The 21,775-nt window shown below is 25.9% G+C and overlaps 2 protein-coding genes across 6 annotated transcripts; one reads left to right on the top strand and one right to left on the bottom strand.

Annotated features, from left to right (window-relative positions):
• Window positions 1-311: 311 nt before the first annotated feature.
• Window positions 312-20,014, top strand: LOC107166954 (uncharacterized). Of its 5 annotated transcripts, none has more exons than XM_089221647.1 (23): window positions 312-607; window positions 664-798; window positions 1,782-1,820; window positions 1,886-1,957; window positions 2,419-2,577; window positions 2,646-2,849; window positions 2,918-3,025; window positions 3,182-3,322; window positions 4,121-4,847; window positions 5,761-5,806; window positions 5,889-6,877; window positions 6,941-7,024; window positions 9,671-9,721; window positions 10,850-10,930; window positions 11,021-11,379; window positions 11,440-11,559; window positions 12,586-12,762; window positions 15,822-15,989; window positions 16,051-16,158; window positions 16,612-16,672; window positions 16,823-16,941; window positions 17,985-18,090; window positions 19,240-20,014. In XM_089221647.1, exons 2-23 carry the CDS (start codon window positions 673-675, stop codon window positions 19,314-19,316), a joined length of 4,122 nt encoding a protein of 1,373 aa, XP_089077773.1. In that variant the 5' UTR covers window positions 312-607; window positions 664-672; the 3' UTR covers window positions 19,317-20,014. The 5 variants fall into 5 exon arrangements, with proteins under 5 accessions (XP_089077773.1, XP_089077776.1, XP_089077777.1 ...); XM_089221646.1 differs by having other exon boundaries at window positions 313-607; window positions 3,179-3,322; XM_089221648.1 differs by having other exon boundaries at window positions 313-607; window positions 3,179-3,322; window positions 17,985-18,403; window positions 19,240-19,606.
• LOC107166947 (uncharacterized) lies at window positions 18,402-19,254 on the bottom strand. Its single transcript, XM_015515804.2, has 3 exons — window positions 19,050-19,254; window positions 18,810-18,915; window positions 18,402-18,626 (listed from the first exon to the last, which is right to left on the bottom strand). The coding sequence occupies exons 1-3, from the start codon at window positions 19,157-19,159 to the stop codon at window positions 18,453-18,455; spliced, it is 390 nt and encodes a 129-aa protein (XP_015371290.2). The 5' UTR covers window positions 19,160-19,254; the 3' UTR covers window positions 18,402-18,452.
• Window positions 20,015-21,775: the final 1,761 nt, after the last annotated feature.

Below are 21,775 nucleotides of genomic sequence, written 5' to 3'. Positions count from 1 at the left end.
TTAGTCGATATATCGATATATCGATGAAAGTGCTGATATCAATATTACGTTATCGATAACGTAATTTTGAAATATCGATATTTCGATATATCGAAGTTTAGACGATTTTTGCCATCCCTATCTAAGACTGTGCTCTAGCTCTAGCGACAGCGAGGTCTATCGATCTTTAATATTGTGTTTGTGGTGTAGCCACTAGCCGGCTGCAGCAGCTGCTGCTCCCACCTCGATTTATTATTATCTGTTATCAATTTATCATACTTACCGCAAACCAGGACTTCGGTGGATGTGGTTATGGGTATCTAACTTTTAAACACAAACATTGGATTTATTCATCTTTCATTCTTGTTCGTTTAATAAGTTTAGTCATTAATCGCTTTTCTCTAAATCGCTATTCGGCGTTTTGGGGTTTTGGCACTTCAGCAGTACTCGCCAAATAAACTTTTCTAAAGTTTGGTATTTTAAACAATAAATGATGGAAATTACATAGCTAATTCTCTATTGCATTTACAAATATCATACACTATGACGTATATTTTGAATATTTAAGTTCTATATAAGTACCAAATACTTTGTCAATCAACAAAAATAATAATTCATAATAATAATTGTAAGTATCTCCCAATGTTATTAATTATTGTATTAACATCTTGAATAAATTTCAAGTAAAAAAAAATGTATCCAACTCCATGGACTACTTCGGTTCCACCGCCTGCAGCTCCTAAGCAAATAGTAAACAGCTATGAAAATAATATGCAGTCTTATCCATTTTATGGTGCGAATACTATGCAAAGTATTTCTGTAAGTAACAGTTATTTATTTATTTTATAATTAATATTTATTTTATTATATAAATTTAATTTGGTAAAATAAAATATAACAAAGAAAGAATATTGTTTGTTAATTTTGTATACAATTTATATTTTTATATATTATACACTAGTTTACTAGTGAAGTGGCATAGCCATAAATTTGTTAAATGCGAGGAGTGAATTCATTACTCATAAATTACATTTTTGTTTGTTCTCCATTGTCAAGTATATAAACTTGACTTCAAAACTAACATCAATGTTTTATATAGTCAATAAATATATATTATAAATGCCAACTTATTTATTAGGTTATAATTTAATATTTGACTAGTAGGTACCTATTTAAATAGTGTTTTGTCGAATTATTAAGTTCTTACTAAAAGTATCTATAAGAACTGGATAGGTTTCCTTATTTTACGTTCAGAATAATTCATTTAACTTTGATATTTATTGTACTAAAATTAATTTACCTACTATAAAATTTAAAGGTAAGACAATTATTTAAGCCCACTTAATTGATATCTTGCAAAATGTTTACTTTTTTACACGGGCATCATTAGGTTTCTGGCATATACTTACTGTTTGTATTACCATTTACTCTAACTATAATATATCTAATACATTTAAATATATACATAGCTATCCTTAGCACTAATATTTCTACTCTGTGTTAATGCTAAATAATTTAAATTTAATCATTTGTCCATGTACTTTCTTATCTTATGGGTGCATATTCATTTTGTATATTTTTTAAAAAAAATGTTAGATTTATTATACAGTAAGATACAAAAAAAAATGTATTTTGTGATATCAATGACAACATGTAATTCAAACATACATTTTAAATTCTTCTAATAGTCAAATTTATGGCATGTATCAATCTAAAGGTAATGATCATTCTATACTTAAATATTTTCTAATGTTTAAATTTTGTAAATATAATAATGCATTATTATATGTTATAATTTATAGATGACTCAGTCACTTCAACCAAATGCAATAGATCCTGCTGTAAGTTACTTGCTATAATGTTTTTTTAATTGTTCAGCTAATTAGTTTTTATTATTATATATTAGATGGTTCAAAAATGGCAAGAATGGAAAAGATGGGAAGCATGGCAACAACAATTTCAACAATGGCAACAACAGGTTTGTATTTTAAAAACCTATGATCAAAAATGTATTTCTTGAATAGTTTTTTCAAAGAATTTTAAAATGTTATGTATGATTTCATATCATTATATCAATTCATTTCTTAAAAAAGAAGCTATGCAATTGAAATATCAAATATTTTCTGCATTCATAATTTATGAAACCAAAATGAAATTGTGCTTTGATTCTTGCTTATAGACAATTTAAAAAAACAACAGTTTTTCAAATTACTAGCTTTATATTTTTCTATAGCCATCATAATGTGCCATAGAATATTTTTATTAGATATTTATCTACGTGTTCTATAAATTCATCATATTATATAATTCATAATGCCACTATACATGCTAGTATATTTTCTAATTAATTCACACTTAAAAATTAAAAATTGAATAATTTGTATTGACAATATTTATTTTTATATTACTATGATTTATTATGTATATAATTTTTACTAGACTGGACAAGTTACTTCTGCAACCATACAACCAGGACCTCCTCCAATGCCTCCAAGTCAACCATTACAACCTTCACAACCCCCTCCAATCTCATTTCAAAATCAACAATATTACCATCAACCAGGACCACCTTTACCAGCAACTAGTCAATCTCAACTGGTAATAGTTAACACAAAATGCTATCTAATTAAAAAAAAAATTTGTATTAAAAATTATGTTTTTATTAGAATCCCATAAATAATGAAGCTGGAATGAAACGAGGATTAGAACCGGAATTTCAAAGCGAAAAAAAAATAAAAATTGATACTGGCAATAATAAAAAAGAAATTGAATTAAATGATGAAACTGAAGTTTTATTTGAAGAACAGTTTAAATCATGGGAAGAACAATTTCTTAAATGGAAAGAACAAAACAAAAATCATCCAGATAAAGTAAAATACATTTGATCATCTTTTCACATTTTACTTAAATATATAACAATGCAATTTTGTATTATTAGGTTCAGTATTTAGAATATGAAAAAAAATGGATAAATTGGCGTGATCATTTAAAACAGAAGTGTGAAGTACTAAAGAAAAAGAGGGAGTTAAAATTAGTTGAAAAAAAAGTAAATTTATTGTTACTTACTAATTTTATTAGAATTATTATTATGATATTGGCTATACTTGCATTAGTTTTTAATATTATTTAAACAAAATTATTTATTATAAATTACTGTCACTAATATTTTATGCATTTTATTTATATATATATTTAAAAGAAGGAAGCTATTCAAGTTGAAGAAAATAAATTACAAACGCAGCCGAGATTAAGCTACAATCCCATGATGGCAAATGATTCTAATTTAACAAATGAACCACCCGTAGGACCACCACCACCACCACCACTTTCATTACAACAATCGGTAATTACTAAATTCTTTGTTTTTATGAAACTGTTTAGTTATATAAAAAACTATTAATTATATCAATCAACAATGAGAGGTAAAGAATAGTTATTAACCTACTATCATTAAAACCTCATTTAAATGGCCCTTGCCTGTTGTGCAAGTGTTTTTTTTTTTTTTTTTTTTTGTCAATTTGTTACGTACCTATAAAATATGTATGAGATATCACGCAATTGTGATATAAAATAAGTATTAACTATGACTAAAACTAATAAGCTATTATTATCAAAAGCATGCAGAGGTCAACAATATGAACTTGGTGAATAAGATATAAAAGTGTTTTCACACGTCTCTTCTCTGAAATGACTGTAGACTCGTGTGAAAGGATACGAAACGGTCAGGATATTAATTTGAATCACAAGACCGAATGTCGACATGTAACAGAAAAGTCGTCACCATCATTACTCCTAAGGACCAAATCATATATAAGAGAGATAGGGACAAGAGCTTGTTAAACGGTTTTTCAAATGTGAGCCAGACGGTTCTTAAATGTGTCGATAGACGTTTAGGGATATTCAAGACGCTCGAAGGCAGGTCGTAACACCACTCACCAATACCTGATAGCTTACTACATTGTAATTTCGCATCAAGTTTAACCATAAAATAAAGATTTTTTATACTTATGGATCAGTATTTACATTCCTACGTTGATGTATGAATCGACATTCAGTAAGGACGTAACAAATTTATGACCTGAGAATATTTAAATATCTATAATTAATATTGTGTGCTTATGTATTTTTATTTTTTATGTAGCATAATAACCTGATGACACATTCAAATTCTGAAAATCAAATACCTGGATTGGATTTAGCTAGCAATAATGAAAATTCAACAAAAGGATTTCTGAAAGTATCAAGAATTCTTCCACAGAATCAAATTAGACCAATTCAAACGCCAGATGAGAAGCCATTTAATTTTCCTAAAAATATTATGAACCCTTCAACATTAAACTCAGATTCAATTAATATGACTCATAACAAAACGAATCAACCACCTACTCCTATGTACCAAAATTCTTCTAGTTGGTCTAAGTATAATAATCCTGTGGTATATCACAATCAATTACCACCAGAAGTTGATAACACTTCAATATCTAATTTTGGTCAAAAAACTGATATTGATTCCAGACTACCATATGATAGAAATATACCTAATTTAAATTATAATAGTCCACAAAGTGCTCCTAATATGAATTATAGAAGACCATTATTGGAAGGATCTTATAATAAATCATCAAGTGAAGCTAGTACATTGTACAATAAGCCTACAGATGATCAATCATATAATAGACATTTTAATACATCAAGTGATTTTCGTGGTTATAACCAAACAAAAGGAAATGCTTCTGATTTTAACAATTTCAGCAGACAACCGGAAAACCCTAACACTCCTTATCAACAATCAAACCCATGTTTGAACACACCATCTTCAAAGCCACCTTCTTTGTTAAGCCTTAACGTAATTAAACCCATTACACTAGGTAAGATGAATATTATAATTATAATATTATAGTTTATTTTAAATAATTAATGTAAGATTTGGAAATAAGTATTTAAAAAAATATTTTGGGCATTTTTAAATTTACATAAAAATCATGCATTTGTATTTAAAATCTGTTATTACAAAAGAACAATTTAAAGAAAATATTACCGATTTTATATTAAATTGGATATACTAGTGTCTCAATGCCAATCAATAACACTGAATATCCCTGCACAAATCTATGGTATTTTAATTTTGTATCTTAAGTTAAGTTAGTTGTTGTTTATATTTTCATTTATAATTACGGGCGTTAGGGTTATACACAGAGGTATAGTATGAGTACATATCAAATTTTTTTATTAAATTATATTATATTATAAGTTTTTTAGTTATACTTAATCATAAATACTAACATAATCTCACCCGTCCCCTATCGTTTTTGACCTATAAAAAATTACATACATTCCATGAACTTCAATTCATTTCAACAATTTCAACTCTCTAACCTTAAAATTAATCAAATTGTAGTAATTCAAATGTATTTAATATTTTTTGATAGTATTTGTGACATTTCTTACATGAGTATTAATGTATAATATTTAAATAATAATTTAATGTATTAATAAAGTATTAATATGTTTAAATATTTTTTGCTTTAAAAGAAAAACAATATTTTAATATATCCAGTAATAAATTATGAAAGAAGAAAAGATTTTGACTAATAAATAAAATTTTAATACTAATACTAAATATATCTACAATATTTTTTATGCATTCATTAAATAATGAGAAAATAACTCAGAACGAAAACAATTATAATTTAAAAATATAAAAAAAATAAATACTTTTATACACAAGTAAACAACTGATAAGTATTTTTAAAACAATTATTTATTCTTTAATTATTTTAGATAAGCCTGGAAATTACTTAGAATCGCAGAATAATGCACCAGCTAGGTATTAATTTAAATATTTGACTAAAAAAAATATATAAAAGATACCTAATCTAATTAGATGATGTTTGTTTATGATTCATTAGATATGAGAGAAACTGGAATATTGCTGATGAAGAAGACGATCCAGAAAATGAATATATGGAAGCACATAAAAAATTTAGTTCAGAACCATTTGTAGATCAAAATGACGAACATGAACAATTTTCAAATAAACAACACAGAAATATGTATAATGAAAATCATTATTCTAGAGAACTAACAGGTCCAAGAAATTTTAATGATGATTATTCACGACCCATAAGTCAATTGAGAGAATCACAAATCAGCAGAAATACTGACAGTAAATATGTCCGACCAAATTCCCAATTTTCAAGGAATATTAATCAAGGATATCCTCAAGAAATGCTTACATTAAAAAATAATGAAGATGATTTCTTTAAATCCCAAAAAAATATAAGACATACGGATAAAAGATTTTCTATGGGAACACCACTTTCAAATGATAATGATGATTATTCTAATGAACCTATTATTGATAAAAATAATTTTGTATCACAAAAAATTAATTATGAACCAAATAAAAATGACCCACCTTCAAGAGAAAATTATGAATCATCTAGAGATAGACCTCCCTCAATAGGAAATTATGAATCCTCTAGAGGTGGAAGACCGCCTTCAAGAGAAAATTATGAATTTTTTAGAGATGAACCATCCTTAAGAGGAAATTATGATTCATTTAGAGGTAGGTCAACCTCAAGAGGAAATTATGATTCATTTAGAGGTGGTCCACCTTCAAGAGAAACTCATAACTTATCTAGAGGGGGACCACTCTCAAGGGGAAATTATAACTCATTTAGAGATGGGCCACCTTCTAGAGGAAATTTTGGTAACAATATAAATAAAGCCAATATGGAATGGGAATGGGATGAGAACTGCACAAAAAATGAAGAACCAATTGAAGATCCTATCACTTCACTTCCAACTAAAAAGCAACTATATGAAGAAGCTCAACCAATTGATCCAGTTAAAATATTTGATTATCGTCACTTACCTAGATTAAAAGTAATTCCAGGTAATGTTAAATTTTGTATTTATATATTAACCAAATCTACATTTGTAATTTATTTGTGCTTAGGATTATCAAAAGAAACTGTGGTTCCCGTTAGAATTTATGATTATAAACATGGAGGTAAACGCATACTACCATGGCAAGATAGAGGTTTGTTCAGCTATATTTTAATGTATTAAATAATAAAATAGTATAGATAGGGATGGAACACAACAGAGAAGGTAATAAACTAGTTTTAAACTAGATCACTGACTAATAAATTCAATCACCATTTTTTTTCATAGCATGATTATATGGTTATAAATTGTAATGTTTGTATATGTAATATAATACATTACTATACAGCTCTAATTATGGGTGTGCACAGAGTTTTTTTCACAGGTTATGCAATAAAAAAATACAGTCCCTCGTTAAACAAAAATATATCAGTGATCATATTTCGCACCAATGATAAGATTATTTGATGCAATTTGAATTTAAAATAAAAAATAAATTATGTATTCTATAAGACATTTCTGAGCTTTTAAACATTTTCTTTAATCAGTTTAATCGCACATAAGACTCAATCAACTATCTAAGCTTATACAAATATACTACTCAGCTTCTTTGCTTTCCTCTAAATTTAAAATCATAATTAGTTTTACGATAAAATATTAAATAACACACAGTAAGCATAACTAATTTGTATTATACTTATTAAAAAACTATGTATAATACCTTAATGTTTAATTCAATATTAAATTGAATATTTTAGAAGAATTTTCACATATTTATAATGTTGTTATTATATTGAGGGTGTTTAACATCTAAAACAGTCTTCTTTGTAATGGTGCAAACTTTTTAATTCATCTATTACTTTTTCAATATTGATTTCTAATCCCATTTTTTGTTCAATAAATACTAATGAAAGTGAAATAAAATGTTCTTGTGTATTAGTTTAGACTTCACAATAGACAATTTGGGAAAAGGCCACTCATAGCAGCTTGTCTCAAGTATTGTTGCAAATTGTATTATAGCTTGATTGAAGTTTGTAAATGTTATTTTCCAGTTGTTTTCTAATTATCAATTCAGCCAAATGCTTTAGTTTATGACACTATTAAAAGTTTTGTCAGACCACTGACATAACTTAAAATAAGATAAAACTGTTTGGAAACAAAATTGTTGGCATGGGTCAGGAGACGCTCACCAAAAGGTTACTCATAAAATTTTTTCAGATCTATTAGTAGTTTGATTTGACCTCAATCTTTTTTTCACTTTTTATACTTTTAAAAAATTTATCAAAAATGTATGTTAATATAAACATGCTGCATACTATTCAGTGGCATACCCTGCACACCTGTGCACACACAAATAGCTTTAACGTCACTCGTCATTTATTAACATGTATGAGTAAAATCCCTCAAAAATTGTGTTTTAATTTTAACAGCTTGCTATTAATAGTCTAAAATCTATATTATTATCTTATTCAATAGGATAGAATAAATAATTTATCAATAAATTTGGATAAAATGAATTGTTGACTTAAGCTATTTTTTATACCTAATTTTTCACAAGAGGTAAATAAATATATTGCTGCTCTCAATTATAGTTTTGTTAAACCATTTATTTATTTTTATGTGTTTATTTATAATTTTTCAATATAAATTACTATAAACTAAGTCTCATATACCTATCATTTATTAATGAATGTTATACAAATTATATCATATTATATTATATTATAGCAATTAAAATCAACTTTACTAATAACTAAGATATTGTATACCAAGTGATTCATTCATCATGAACTACCTATAATTTTGAAAACTATTATTATTAACATTTTGAAAATATTTCTTTTACGTGATTTTAAGTCGTAGAAACATTTTTTTTCATAACTATTTTAGTTTTTCAATTTTTAATGACTTATTTCAAAGTAGAATAATTTTCTGAGTATTTTGGTACATTGCGTTTTAATTTTGGATAAATAATTATTTATAAGTATCTTAAGTTTAGAGGAATAGATTCACAGAGTCACTCTTAAAATGTTGGTAGATTACTCCACTCATCTATACTTTAAATAATTATATACTGTCAGAAGTTTGATTTTTACATATCAAAACTTAGTAGCTTCTCATTAGCTACATTTAATCTGTTCAATAAAAAACCACATACTATAGATATAAAGCATGTCTCTAATAATTATATAAATAATACAATGCTTCGTTTCGAGTCATATTATTTTCTGTACCTTTTGATTAATACTTTGCTTTGGAATTAAAAATTAAAAATGTATGTTATGCTACAAACAATTTTTTATTTGTTTTTTAATGACTTAAAATTATATAAAAAAATTTTCAAAAATAGTTTTTTATGTGTTCAACAATAAATTAATTATTAGAATATACACAAAATAATATTTTTAAAATGAGCATTATAAATTAGTATAATATATTGTAAATATGTTTTCTTAAAAGAATTTTTATGTTGATCGACTAAGTCGAAATTTTGACAAAACTCCTATATTATTATTCTACCGTTATTTTTCTTAATAGCCGGAGAAGGGCTTTTTCAATGAGCTTCTATGAAATGTTGACCTAGTTAAACACATTTAGTATAAAATTAATATTTTTACATGGTGTCTTATGCATTTTTTTGTGCTCCATATTATGTGAACCTCAAGGCTTACCTCTGTTATAGAAGATTCTATACTAGATTAATTTTTTTAACTTATATATATCAAATGTGATTGGTTCCATCCATTTCTATTTTATCTAATTATTAAATCTAAAATAATAATTTAAAAAATATGTTTAGGTTATAGTAGAAGAAATTCGAATCATACCAGGGATTTAATTGAACAAGAAGGTAAATTATTTTCTTTATTTCACACTAGATTTTTAGAACATACTTATTTTTAGAAATATATCTCAAAATATTTCCAATATATTATTAGCATACATTTTATTCAGTTAATTATTTTTAAATTCAAATTGAATTTATCTGCTCATTCAGTATCTACATTCATAAAAATAAATATGTTTAGTCAAAAACTAACAACTCCAAACACTTGAAAGTTCACCAAATATATATATATATATATATTTGGTGAACTTCCAAGTATAATATTATATACATAAAACATATATTAACATTTTTCTGTTAATCGAAACATTTTCAAAATAAAAAGCCTTGAGAAATTGTTCGAATTGTGTAAATTTATTTTAAATTATTGGTAATAAAAACTTTTCACATAATAAAAAAAAGTGCTGAGAATTATTTCGACCAATCCAGATTACAATTATAATTACACTAGTAAAAAACTTCATCAAAATCCCAATTATTTTGTCTGTAAAAAATGTATAAAAGATTTTCTTTTCGTAACTAACATAAGAAAACTTGATAGAAGATTCCCCATAAATGTTTCTATTTTAAGTAACAAAAAAAAGTTTACTGGAAAGTAATATTAATATTTTATGAACTTTTGAATTTCAAATTTTTAGAATATTGGATTTTCACCAATAAATTATTGAATTGCCATCAATTGATTTTGATATTTTGTTGTAATTTAAAAACTAATAATCGTAAATACTCAAAATTTTCATGAAATATTTATATTAACATTTTTCATACATGGTAAAATTTTCAAGCTATTTATAGACCTGTGAAATCACAAGTTTTTAATTTCATAGCTGATAAAAGCTCTATAAAAAAATATTCAACCGAAAATTAAGCTATGAGATATAATTTATAGCCATGAGATATTTTCGATTTTTATAAAAAAAAATGTAACTATTAAATTTGATGATTTATACAATTTATTATGCTAATATGACACAATGTCTTTGCTCAAAATTTTTTTTCATATGCAATGACAACATTGAATTTCAATACTAAACAAATATTCACAGTTATTATAGTACAATTTTAATCAAAATAAAAAATGCTACGAGTTATGAAATGATTTAAATTATTTTTTTTGTTTAATCGTTTTAGATTCTATCCAAGATAATACTGATGATGAATTAAATAAAAATAAAGAAACTATAAATATGAACCCCACAGTTGGCTTAAATGGTAATTATACATTGATATTATGTTGAAAAATATTTTAAAAATATATACTATGAAATAAAACAAAAATAATTTGTATCATATAATTTTTAGATATTTCATCTGATAAAATAAAACTAAATATTGATGAAAAAAATACTGATGAAAATATTAAAGAAACACCTATTACAACTAATACAACTGATACCATAACAATTTTGGATGATGAGGATGAGGAAGAGGACGAGAAGAAAATAGAGCCAGAGCCTGTTATTGAGATTCTTGATATTTGTGCGCCATCACCACCAAGAGTGACTAAGATTAATGAAGTTGAAAAATCATCTAATCGACAGTTATTAACCATTGAGACGTTATTATGTCCACCGGGTCGACATAATAGACCTTCCAAAATAGTTATAATACTAAGAGGTTTACCTGGCTCAGGAAAATCACATGTTGCAAAACTTATCAAAGTTTGTAAACTATCATATTTTTTTTATCAAGCTTTTTAAATTATTAATTTTTTTTTTTAGGAGAAAGAAGTAGCGATGGGAGGACAAGCCCCAAGAATATTGTCATTAGATGATTATTTCATGACAGAAGTAACAAAAATTGAAATTGATCCTGAAACTAATAAAAAAGTGGAGAGAAAGGTAACATTATAATATACATACAATGAAATTGGTTCTATTGACATAAAGTTTTTTAATTCTTAATGATTTATTTAAATATTCCTGAAATCTTAAATGTAAATATATATGACGTGCTTTTTGTTTGTCATGAGTTTATTATAACTTGTTTTAACTGAGACTTAAAAAATTAATTAATCATAATAAATAATTTGAACAGTTGTCACATTAAACAACCTTAATATTTTTGAAAAATAAATTTACACCATATGTGTTTTTAAATTAATGCACCAAAGCAATTTTTTTCATCTTTATTTATAATTTACACAACTATAACAGTAATTCAATATAATTTATATGCAGGATGTCCCGCGAGGATTTACCCATTGCGATATCTCTCGAAATAATGGAGATATCACAGGAATAAGAACTATAATTATTTCATACTTAAATTTATTTTAATGTTTTGGTTATAAAGTTAAAAAATATATTTTTTTATTCAATTATTTCTAGAAAAATTGACTAGCCATTTTGTTGAATTTATTTTTCTAAAAATATTGATGTTTAAAAATTGTATTTTCATTAATTCCCTGATTTTTAATATTTTTTTTTAGTTTTGAAGAAATAAAATATAATTAAGTAGATACACTGAAAGCGTTCAACCGGCCGTATGAGCACGCATGGAGCACGGCTGGTGACATGGTTGATAACACTACGTTGTTAAATAATTCGCAATTTTTCTCAAAACTAAAAAAAAAATCAGGAAATTAATGAATTTTAAATTTTAAAAATATAAACAAACTATAAAATGGCTATTGTCAATTTTTTTGTAAAAAATAAAATAAAAAATAATAATTGTAGTTCTTATCCCTGTGAGTCTTATTACAAAACCAGAATTTTGATATCTCCATTATTTCGTGAAATATTGCAATGGGTAAATCCTTGTGGGACCCCTTGTATTTTACAATAATCTAATTATGGGTAATAATAATATAAAAATTATACCAAATGTTTTTTTTCTTTATTGATTATGTAGATTTTTATTTTTAGGTTATGGAATATGAACATGATTCTGCCAATGAACATTTATACCAAACATCCTTCGTCAAAGCATTTAAAAAAAAAATTTTGGAAAATTATTTTTCGTTTTATATTATTGATGCCATTAATAATAAAGTGTCACATTATAAAGAAATAATAGAGATTTCTCGAATGAATGGATTTACTGTAAGTGTATTATTTATTTAGGGATGGACCGTAATCTAAAGCAATACCTAATACTGGTGGTATTGGTTTTATTGGTATAATTTGTATCCAAAACCAATACTGTCAAAAAACCAAATTTACCAACATAATATAAAGCATGTGTCTAAAATTGGTCATTAATGTCAGTAAAGCATCACATTTTATACAATATTTGCCAACTGCAATTATTATTTTAATTAATAACATTACTACTTGATATATAGAATCTGATATATTATATTATAATTGATATTTTTATTTGTCTCTAATATTTTCCCTTTTTCTTATTCTAAATTGTTCTGTGCTTATATCTGTTAAGAAGAACTTAGTTGTTAGTCCAGGGCTTGTGAATCATATACAGTATAATATTACTGTATGCTGTGAAAGTGTGAATTTATAGCACTGAAAAGTTAGTTTTTGCACCATTTTAATTTATGTTTAATGCAATAATGTTGTAACACAATTAATATAATGGGCCCACTGCTCAGGTACTTGATTATTTGCAGTTCCTTATAAAATCACTTAAAATAAATAAAATGTCAAAATATCAAAATAATTTTATATAAAATTCTTTCAATATCAACGAAAGTAATTGTTGCCTACTTAAAACATATCAGGTCATTGAAGTTAAAACCTCCAGGATGACCTTCTAAATTTGAAGAAATTTTTTAAGTTGTAAAAAAAATACTTAACTTCAATATATAAGTATTTCAGATGAATATCTAATAATTCCATTTCTAATTTTAGAAATTATTGATGAGCAAATCTAAAAAACAATCTAATAATAGAAATTCCTTAAACTCCCTTACACTATATAGTTATTACTTATTTGTTGTTATTATTATTATTATTATTCGATTTGTAGTTTGTTAGCAACATTATTATGTTTATTTTGTCAAAACTTTAAAAGTAACTATTTAAAACAGTACTGAATATAAAGAATATTTAATAATTAATTAGTATATATTTTCATTAATGATCAATATAACATAGTTTTTATCAGATATTGGTTTTGGTTGTTATTTACCATCAGTCCATTGATGTATTATAACTTATGTTTTTTTATAATAACCTAACTTCTATTATATTTTAAGCTTTGCTAAGAATGTTGCTTTTACATATACAAGGTTTCTCCCAAGGATTAACCCATTGCAATATCTCCCAAAGTAATGGAGATATCAAAACTCTGGTTTTGTAATAAGACTCACATGGATAAGAACTAAAATTATTTCACTTTTAAATTTATTTTAATGTTTTGGTAAAAAAATTAAAAAATATATTTTATTATTTAAGTTTTTCCCTAAAATTAATGATAGTCATTTTTTTGTTCCTAAATTGTATTTTCATTAATTTCCTGATTTTTAATATTTCTTTTAATTTTGAAGTAATGAAGTATGATTATAACTAGGCACACTAAAAGTGTTCAGCCGGCCGTACGAGCACACTTGCGGCATGGCGAGTGGTATGTTTGATAACACTGCGGTGTTAAATAATTCGCAATTTTTCTAAAAACTAAAAAAAAAAAATTAAAATCAGGACATTAATGAAAATAACATTTTGAAACATCAATATTTTCAGAAACAAACTCTTTAAAATGTCTGGTACATTTTTTTAGAAATAGTTAAGTAAAAAAATATATTTTTAACTTTTTTATCAAAATAAATTAAAATATGAAATAATTATAGTTCTTATCCCTATGGGTCTTATTATCTTGATATCTCCATTATTTCGAGAGATATCGCAACGGGTAAAACCTCGAGGTACATTCTGTGTATCAAAGTATTATGTATTCATGTATCATTAAACATTTTGGCATACCACCATTTATTATTCATTATTATTTTTATACTTCTCATATAAATTTGTTAAAAAATAAAATTATGTTTAATATTTATATTATTACAAATCTAATGGATATATTTTATAATAAAAATTTTATGGATACATAATTTAATGTTTACATTTTTGTGAATATATATTTTTTATTTTACTATAACTATCACTCTTAAAATATTCAAGAGAATGTCAGCACACTATTGGTTTTCTCTCTCTGAATTATGTGTTACATATAAATTATATTTTTAGTAGAACCAACTTTGTGTTGTTGCATTTAATATTAGTATGAATTCGTTTATTATCAAACTTTAAGCTGAGATCATTACCTGTGTCCCTACAATGGCTCTTTTGCAATATTTTAATAATTATACAATTTGAAATATCATAAAACAGCCTAACTTAGAGACCTGGATAATGTTCTTAAATTTAAATTTGATATTAAAAGAACTCGCACTATGTTTAAAGTAAGTTGGTTTTACTGAATATAATTATATTATATTGCTATATAGTTATGCTTGAAACAGTCAGAGAGTACAAATAGTGTGCTGACTAGTGATGTATATTCGAATTCAAATAGTTCTATCATAAATAATTAAAATATTGGAATATCAGTATTCGATGCTACAATACCTAAATTTTTTTAATCGTTTTTCCATGGCAAGCTTTTTATACTATTTATTATTAATAATTAATTCATATCTACACAACTAAAGATAATATATGTCAATGATTAATCGACCTAAATACGAAAATAGTTCTTATCTTGCAGGTACCTGTTGTTAGTTACCATTTAATTATTTATTATTTTTTTGTTGTAACTTATACATTATTATTAATAATTTAATTATGGTATTCCAGTATTTTGTAGAATTTTTATTTTTGTATTTTAATAAATTGCCCTGTCAAATAGTAAATATTGCTGGATTCGAATTCACTTCTTGCAGGCCTTTATGCGCCATATAATATTATTACTAAACGTTTTGTGTTGCGCGAAAACTTAAACGAATAATTTTTGTTACATATTGTGTTGTAGCATCGAATACTGATATTCGAATGTTCAAATATTCAAATTATTTACGACAGACCTATTCGAATTCGAATATTCGAATAATTCCCATCACTAGCGCTGACGTCTTCTTAAGCATAATCATAAAGTTAGTGTTAAATAATAAAATTGTATTCTTAAATTAAATATTCTTATTTAGGTATATATTATTGAATTAGAATGTGATATTGATTTATGTATCAAACGTAATATTCATCATAGAACAGCCCATGATATTAATGGCATAATGAGATCTTGGGTAAAGACACCTTCTGATCAAATACTATTGGATATACGGTCATTGCTTCTTTCTCCTTCAGAAAGCGAGGTAGTGATATACTATTTCATATTATCCTCAATGTATTATTTTTAATGTATTATTTATTTAGATGGAAATGGAAGATGTCTCAGATGTTGAGATGGAAGTGGATAAAGGCGAAGAGGCCATTGACGACAGAAGTTCTGAAGAAAATAGAAATATTGAATTTGAAGAAGAGGTAACTTTTTTTTTTTATTTACCTAATAATAAAACATTTATTGTGATAGTGGAAAAAATATTATTGTAAAAGAAAAATTATAAGTGCTATACTGGTTTTATGTTTTACTAAGCTTTATATTTATATTTTAGTTTCTTAAAGATAATTGTCAATAAATAGCAAAACAAATTGTAACAAATGCCCATCCTTCTTATAATAATAATAGTAATAATAATAAAAATATCATTACTTGAATGTATAAAGAATTATACTTAACAAAGATATTTATGTATACACCTCAAGATACTTATCCACATCAAAATATCAACATTTGTTTCAAATTAGTGTTTAGTTTTATTTGTATAAACATGATATATAATAATTTTTATTAAAAAACATAGCACCTTGTATAAACTGTAAAACGAGAAGATACCATTTATATTATACTATTTTTTGGTGCTAATATTTCTACAGGATGTCATGAAACTATTGTCTTGCAAATGGACTGATACTATACCACAAGAAGAAAAGATGAGTATGTTTCATTAAATTATTTTTTCCATTTTTCTTACATATTTACTGTTTGTTTTCAAAAAAAAAAAAAAATCAGTATTATACTTCAAATTACTTTTTTTACAATTATTGAACATTTAATTTAAATACTTAAATGAAAAATGTATTACAGAAAGATTGGATGGTCTATGCAAGAAAAAACCAGAAAGCTCGATAAAAGAATGGTTGCAAATACCTGAAGATTATTACTCCGTTAGTGAACAAATAGTGTTAAATGATGGTAAAAAAAGGGTATGTATTAGTATTACCATTTAATATTTATATAACTTAATCCACATTTATCCCATAACTTGGATTGGCCAACTCACACAATTAATTCATTCATATTAATAGTTTCATGAAGTTATTTTTGTTCCCTAAATATCAATATACATATTGTTAGTTATTAGTTTATTACCAGTGCTCGAATTTGGAAAAATTAATTAGAGAAGAAGCTCAATCCAAGGATTAAAAAACTGTGCTCTGGTTCACTGTGCGATCCCTTCTCCCATAATTCAAGCACTGGTTATTAAATAATTAATACACTTATAATTATGGGTACTTGTTTGTTATCGCTCCACTCCTAGGTGACCTTACGCCAACAGTAAGCTAAATCTAAAGTCTAAAATGATATTCAAGATCAATATTTTTTTTGCATTTCTATGATATATTTTATGTTCAGTGTGGGATTCAAACTTTGCCCACCAAGATTGCAAATTTCTTATTTTATTTACACTACAATCACAATCAAAGAAGGACAAAAGGACATATTGTTTTTCACATTTAGAAATTAGCTTATATAGTGTATTAAGTTACTTACCAGGTTGCATGAAAAATGTATTTATGTAATAGTTTAATACGATTTAATGTGCCACTAAATCATATTTATGGAACTATTAGTTCACTATTGATTTGTTAAATGCTTAAAGATTGTTCATGCTTGTCATAAATATACTACAGAAAAAAAAGTTATTTTTTTATTTTTCACTTATCTTTATACTATACTCATAATAAAGCCACCTAAAGAAAAAATATAAGTTTGATTTTTGAAATTTTAACCTATTTCATCTTAAATTAATAACTTGTCTATAATCATTTTTAATCATTTTTTTTTTATAACTTATAAAGTTTAAAATTTGAATTGGTGTAAGATGTGTAAGTAATTAACCACTTCAAAGCAACAATTAAAGTTAATTTCTAATCAATTGACATGGCACTAAAAAAATTTAAAAGCATTTTTGAACCTAGTATACACAGAAAAAAATTGTATAATTTATACTTTCATTTCTGTGTAGGTACGTTGGGCAGATATGGAAGAAAGGCGCGAACAAGAAAAAATGCGTGCCATAGGCTTTGTTGTTGGACAAACAGACTGGGATCGGATGTTAGGCCGGGATCAAGGTGAAAGCAAGTTAACACAAACAAAATATATTTAACCATTTCAATGGTATTTTCATGCTTGACATTTAAAAAAAAATTATTTTCATTATTTTAAATGTATATATTTTAATGTTTATGATTGAAAAAAAAATATTTAAAAACTACCTGTGTGCCTTTGTTAAATAACTTTTATTAGGTAAACTGAATACATCATTATGTATAAAAATATACATACTTAATATTATATAAGTTTGAGTTGTAACAATACTGTAAAATAAAGAAATCAAGAAACCAAACAGTGGATTAAATTTAATCACCTTAGAAATTAACACCAGTAAGTACACAGCATTCCTTTACTGTAATTTTTTATTTAAATTACCTACCTACTTATTATAAATGTTTTCAAATTTTGTAACCATAATATTGTCACGAGTAGTAGTTTCAATAGTTCTTAGAAACTGTTCGTTTTCAATGAAATCATTGCGCGGTCGTATTTTTGTCTGCTTTATTATGCGCGTCATCAAAACTGGTCCTTGTTTGTTTTCATCCAAGGATCTCTAAAGCCCGAACCAAGAAAACAAAACTATTCAAATGACCACCAATACTATATATTATGCTTTTATCACATATCATATAATATGGTATTAAACATACTATCCACATTGTTATAAAATAATCAGATCAGTTATGTGTCATTACTCATTTTAATTAGGTATAATAATTATTAATATTGGTATTACCTGTAATATGTTCAAAAAAAATAAAAATGCTAGCAACGCTAATGCAGACGATGTCGTGGATGTCGAATGTCGCATACCTCGATTTTGTTTTCTTTTGGAGAAATTACTATACATATACATTAATACATTTATTATTATTATTATTATTATTATTATTGTTGTTATTATTATTACTATTATTATTACCACCTATTGTATTAATAGGTTAATTAAAGTAAAATAATATATTATATTACTCACCTTATTCTATACATGCGCCCCATGTTCAATGGTAATAAATAACTATTGTTGACATGAGTTCCTTGATTGTATGAAATATTATGTGTATGAGCATTAGAAGCAGACATCATCACGCAAATTGTACGTGTCTGCGGTACTCTTTTTATCTGTATTATTATGGTAATCGGTGAAATTTCTTGTTTTGTTTCAGAAAAAGATTATTATAAAATATTTGGGATCCGACGAGTTCAAAGCTTGTCGTTGGGTGAACAAGATAATCTTGACTGACTTTCAAACGTCTCCAGCACCATAACTTCATACAATTTACATGCATCACACTTGCTCTGGTGTATGCAATTTGAAGAGTCAACAGCCATGACTGAAGTATACCCATCGGTGTCGTCTAAATTATGTTCCCAATCATAATAATAGTCTTATTATAAACCGTTAGCTTTATTTTATTTCTACTGTAAAATTTTAATTATACTGACTTAGTCTGTAAATCTGTTTATTTCTTGCTTTCTGTTATTATCATTTAAGTAAAAAAATATAATATTTTGTAATTTGTTTTACTATTATTATTATTATTATTTTTTTTTTTTTTGACAAATTGACGTCAAATTATTGCAATTTTTTTTAATAAATCTGGTATTTTTATTTATTTTATTAAACGTTAACGATTTCTAAGTAAATATAAAATATTAGATTATTTTGTTTTATAATTTATAATTCCATTAATAACTATAACTTAGAAGTACAAGTTTCAAAAATCGTAGGTGTACCGGCCCGAGTCTCGTATAAAATACAGATATAACTAATAGTTTGATACTTTTATTACACTGTATTTTTCACTTTTATGTAATCGATAATCGCTATCTTTATCTAATTGTTACTATAATAAATGATTGATAGGGTGCCGCTCGTTTTCGCACATTCTATATTTTTCACCTTATCATTTCGGAAATATAATATATTTTGTACTTTTATGTTTAGACTTACCACTTGTCTTATTCGAAGTAGTTTATTTGATTTATCAGTGCAAAAGACAAATTATCATCTTGATTATTTTATAGCAATAAAATGTTATATTAACTTAACAAATAATATAATTTATATATTAACTTATAATACAAATATATCATTAGCAGAAGAGTATTATACCTATATCGAAAATAATCGTCAAACGTATGAAATAGTAGATTCAACTGCTGATATTACACACATTGATCAGCTTCCCTTTAATGTGACATATGAAGATGACCAAGGTTTACCAGTTGAACGATTTATTGAATTTATACCAAAAGCGATGTGTATGAGCTTTATTGTATTGACTGCAGTATTTTTTGAAATTCTGAATTTCTCACGTTAAACGAATCACCCCATAAGGCCATAAACAACTATATTGTATATTTATATATCTACCTACTTAAGACAATTAAGGTAATAGGTAATTACTAATAATAATAATATGATATAGGCAATATGGGTACAAATGTACAATGGTATCTAACATATTTTATTTGTTCCTACAAAATGTAACAAATAATCAAAAATAGAATATAACAATATCAAAAGTAAGGTAGTTATTAACATTAGCCTTAATATGCTGTTATGCCTTTTTCTAAAGTTATTGTGTGTACACAAAAACATTCGTATAGATGTCGGAAACGAAGTTTCCGGTTGCGGTCTAAGCAATTTTAGGATAAAAACGACGTGTAAATAATAAAAAATGTTATAATTTATAGTGTAACAACTGTAACCAATTATATATGTAATTTTTTAAGCATAATTTATTTACCTAATTGGATTTAATAATTATATATGTAGGTATTCACTTAATGAACTAACGGCGTGACACTGACAATCATGTACTTATATAATAATAATACGTATAGGTATAGTAATAAGGTGAAAATGTAGTACCTACTGAGTACTGAGAACTATTATTTTAGATTAATTATATTTATTCCTTGCCGCTTGTCACCATATTGCCCTCCCTCTACTCCCTCTTTAGTGTCAGCGGAATCTCATAGCGGGCAGCTTCTCTGTTCGCCCAGATAAGGTGGTTCTCGTAGGTTGTTGTGTCCGTCATATTGTTGTTGCCTCTATGATATCACTTGTTGCTGTTGTTGTAGGTACCTAGTTGCTGACGTTGTTACTAGTTACTACAGTTTTTGGTGTTTCTGTAGCTGTACTTGGGTTGGCAAGGTATATATGAATAGGTAGGTTAGGGTATTTCTAATGATTGCTTTGCCATATAACTAATACCTACGGTTCTTTATCGTCTTTATTGTGTAGGTAAAGCTGTATCCTTGTGGAGATTTTGCACAAGTGTATATGAGAAAAATATACACAAGAGCACTCAAGCACAGGCCAGGCTCAAGAGATAGGCGGCATAGGCCCACGCCTAAGGCAGCATTTAACATTTTTATAATGTTGATAATTTTTAAAAACATTATTATCCCTAGCACCCTCTTAGGTATATTGTATAATTGTTTTGCTTTTTTGATAATAATGAAATATAAAATTCAATCAGTATAAAGTATAATCGGACAAATAAAAACGTGTGTGTTACGCTTATTTGTCAACCTTCGGCCATAGCAATGTTCGGTACTTTCCTGATGGTTTTTAATCGGTTCCGTAAATCGATTTTATCTTGCCTAATATAATGCGTTTTTCGACTTAATCGACAAAACGTCTCATCGTCAAAACGCACAATCATTGACTAAAAAGTAAAAATTGGTACC

Source organism: Diuraphis noxia, unplaced genomic scaffold (genome assembly GCF_037042655.1).
Source record: "Diuraphis noxia isolate RWA-SAM2 unplaced genomic scaffold, SU_Dnox_SAM2 contig0002, whole genome shotgun sequence".
In the NCBI taxonomy this organism is placed as follows: Eukaryota; Metazoa; Arthropoda; class Insecta; order Hemiptera; family Aphididae; genus Diuraphis; species Diuraphis noxia.
The sequence above is the reverse complement of the archived record's forward strand: the minus strand, read 5'-3'. Positions and strand labels throughout refer to the sequence as shown.

Excerpts from the sequence above, each read along its gene's own strand:
- LOC107166947 (XM_015515804.2), bottom strand. The coding sequence starts at position 19,159 with ATGATGTCTGCTTCTAATGCTCATACACATAATATTTCATACAATCAA. Across the intron at positions 18,916-19,049 it reads GGGCGCATGTATAGAATAAG|TAATTTCTCCAAAAGAAAAC; the intron begins GTGAGTAATATA and ends GTATATGTATAG. Across the intron at positions 18,627-18,809 it reads TTTTTTTGAACATATTACAG|AGATCCTTGGATGAAAACAA; the intron begins GTAATACCAATA and ends TTCGGGCTTTAG.
- LOC107166954 (XM_089221646.1), top strand. The coding sequence starts at position 673 with ATGTATCCAACTCCATGGACTACTTCGGTTCCACCGCCTGCAGCTCCT. Across the intron at positions 1,821-1,885 it reads CAAATGCAATAGATCCTGCT|ATGGTTCAAAAATGGCAAGA; the intron begins GTAAGTTACTTG and ends ATTATATATTAG. Across the intron at positions 4,848-5,760 it reads AATTAAACCCATTACACTAG|ATAAGCCTGGAAATTACTTA; the intron begins GTAAGATGAATA and ends TAATTATTTTAG.